The following is a 3,004-nucleotide window of genomic DNA, read 5'->3' as shown; positions in this document are numbered from 1 at the left end:
TCTGGATTTGTAAATGCTTTTGTTCTTAGCCCAATCACTTAAACTGTTAGAGACCCTAAGCACAAAACAACTTAATATTGGCTTCCTGTGATTGGTGAATTATAAGTAGCAAACAATAAATGTTGTTTTCTCTCACNGTTTTTGTATTTCCCTATGTGCCCCAACTGTCTTGGTACTGTTCTGATGGAAAATTGTTTTGTTTTGTTTTGTTTGTTTTGTTTTGTTTCATTTGAATATCATGGACCCATTAACGAACTGCTGTAAGTGTATTGTAAGTATATAGACTCTTAGAAAGTACACTAAGTCTCTGAATTCTGTCTCCAATCAGGCAAAGATAATTAAATAGAAAGCAACTATAATCTCTCAGAATAGCTCAATGGTTAGCAAACTCAATTGCTACATTTTCTTCTTGAAAAGAGCCTCCATTNGTATCTTAGAGACCAAAACACATACTACCAGGGAGAGGAGACCTGTGCTTCCATCAGACAGAGCCATAACCAGTCCTGGGCACCTGCTGGTATGCAATTAACATGTTTTTCCAACTAATAACTGAGCCTACATGGATCTGATTAGCTTCTATGGTAACCATGGGAGATTTCTGGAGCCCTGCATGCATGGTAAAGGCTCAGGGAGAAGGCTGGCACCATTTGACACTTTATACTGGGACGTGCAACCGAGAAGATGGTAATTAAATTCCTCAATACGGAAATTGCTCTGATAGGTCAGAGGGAAGTCAATGCTCAGCTGAGGCTCATTTCCGGTCAGACACTCAAGCTCACACCAGCACATTCTCTTTATCTTCCCTACTCACCCCTGTTGCTCAGCACTGAGGGATGAGCACGGGGCTGGATCCAAAGGTCAAGCAAGCTCAGGTTTCCTGCAAGTGCTCCAGGTNCCCCATGGCTTTCTGTGCTTTGCAANGNTGGGAGAGCAGCAGAATGAATGTACAATAACTCTACATACCTGAAAACATCATCATGTGCTGGAAGTTCCAGGGAATCTTCTGCTTTCTGCCCAGATTCAGGAGGAAGGAGAGGGGGTAAATGTTGCAGGCCCTGGCAACAAAAATTGCTAGCTGTTGGGACATGTTGAGGAAAACATGGCAGTTGAGAGGCTGAGTGAGCAAGCTCAGATACCACNTCCATATGCTTCTCTCTGATATGACCCAGAAAACAAGGATAAACATGACAACTCATCTACGTCTAACTCGCTCCCCAGATTCATCGTTCAATGTCAATTCCTCCCCAGAAGAACATAAAATTCTGCCTTCCTTTGAACATATGCTTGGCTGAAAGTTGGTACTGCCCTGCCATCTCGATGAGTAAGTTTTCTCATCACGTTCTCATTGCTGGTGGTGACTGACTCCCGGATTCTGCTGGAAGTCACAAGGCAGCGACGCCCCATGCTATGGTGTCATCCTCCCCAGCAGCACTTTGNAAAGAACAGATGCATTCCTGCTGGTGGTTTCCATCTCACTTCCCATCAGTTCCTGTGCCTGTTCCTAGCAAGTTTGCTTACCTTTTTCATTTGGTGGACTTAATTTCGAAAGGAGCTGACTGTCAATGTTTATGGTACAACTGCTACTTCAAGAGACTTCCGTAAAATGCCCAAGTCTTCTAAGTGAACGTCTGCTGACAAGCTCAGCCATTAGTCCCCCTCCCGTGTTTTACCTTGTCTTTCCTCCCTTCTTGGTGGTGTGTCTGTTCTAGCTTGTCCTTGACAGGATGAAGAGATTTGGAGTGAGNCATCTTCCTTCTNTCTNTGATCTAGGTCGAGATGAAATTTGGGAGTTCTGCAGAATCCAGTGGTGAGAGATTGACACCAAATTCATGTGAACAGTGGGAACGGGAAGATNGAAGGCTCCNNAGAAGTTAAGATCATCTGCCTGTGACCCTGGGAGGCATCATCCCATTTTTCAGGTAGGTGGACAATAGCTGCAGGNTTATCTTAGAAACCATTGTATTGTTCAGTATNCCTTTGGCCAGATACATGCTCTCACGGGGGAATGCCTCTGACTCCAGCCCTCNAGGAGGAGCATGCTCTATATTAAAAGTGGGGTCTAGATTTTTGTCTGTTCTCATAGCCAGGAAATGTTATCTCTGTGTGTGTTTGAGTATCTGTGCATGTGTGTAACTCACTGGTCAGACAAGGTTGGCTGGCCAGCAAGTCTCAGAGATTTGTATGTCTCTACCTTTCCAGAACTGGGATTACAGATGTGTTTCACCATGGACTGCTTTTTTTTGTAGGTCCTGGGGTTCAAACTGTGGTCCTCATGCTTGTAAGGCAAATACTTCACTGGCTGAACTAACTTCATGGTCGCAAAATGTATTATTTGTCGGAGATAAACCTGCACATGCGTGATGCTTCTGATGTGAAAAGCACTGCGGTCATGCTAACATCTATGATATCTTCAAAGCCCTACTAGGAACAAGCTTGGAACATTTTCTATTAGTTTTCTTCAAAGGATACAAAGGCTCCGAGTATAAAAAGAGCATTGAAAATGTGATTCTGGAAGGTGAACAGAGCCAGGCCCATGTAGCAGAAGATGACATTTTCAGCCAGGAAGTTCATAAATTCAAACAGCTGAAAACAAAACAGAGACCAAAAGCCACTGGTTATCACTCAGATATGTGTACAGCTTATTTACTATGCTTTCATGACTGGACCATCCCCCTGCATATAAGCCACCACTTTGACCTTGAGCTGCTGCTATCAGGTCACTGGACTTACCTGGTTCTTTGTCTAATCACTGATACCATAGCCAGGTCAACATTGTGTTATGTTCAAAGGTCAGGCTTCCAGATATAGTTCAGGTGGTATTAACCAGCCATATCTTTTAACAGAACAATTCCTACTATGGTGACAAAATATTTCCAATATTCCCTGTTAAGAAAATGGACGTCAAGTGGTTTCTCAAGCTGTAATATTGTAAATGATATAAAGGTTGTTTAGCCTGCTGTACCTCAACCAGTAGATGCACTTGAGTTCCAGGGCGGGGGGGGGG

At 43.6% G+C, this 3,004-nt stretch overlaps 1 protein-coding gene across 1 annotated transcript in view; it reads right to left on the bottom strand.

Annotated features, from left to right (window-relative positions):
- The window catches only part of LOC110302412 (sodium/hydrogen exchanger 9), a 208,703-nt gene extending 206,090 nt beyond the window's left edge, over nucleotides 1-2,613 (bottom strand). The window contains exons 1-2 of the mRNA XM_029481981.1: nucleotides 2,470-2,613; nucleotides 964-1,075 (exon numbers count right to left, since the gene is read on the bottom strand). Of these exons, the coding sequence (XP_029337841.1) occupies nucleotides 964-1,075; nucleotides 2,470-2,571 (214 nt within the window). The 5' untranslated portion in view covers nucleotides 2,572-2,613. The remainder of the gene's footprint in view (nucleotides 1-963; nucleotides 1,076-2,469) is intronic.
- Nucleotides 2,614-3,004: the final 391 nt, after the last annotated feature.

The sequence above is a fragment of the Mus caroli genome, chromosome 9, assembly GCF_900094665.2.
Source record: "Mus caroli chromosome 9, CAROLI_EIJ_v1.1, whole genome shotgun sequence".
NCBI lineage: Eukaryota > Metazoa > Chordata > Mammalia > Rodentia > Muridae > Mus > Mus caroli.
This window is presented reverse-complemented; position numbering and strand designations above follow the sequence as displayed.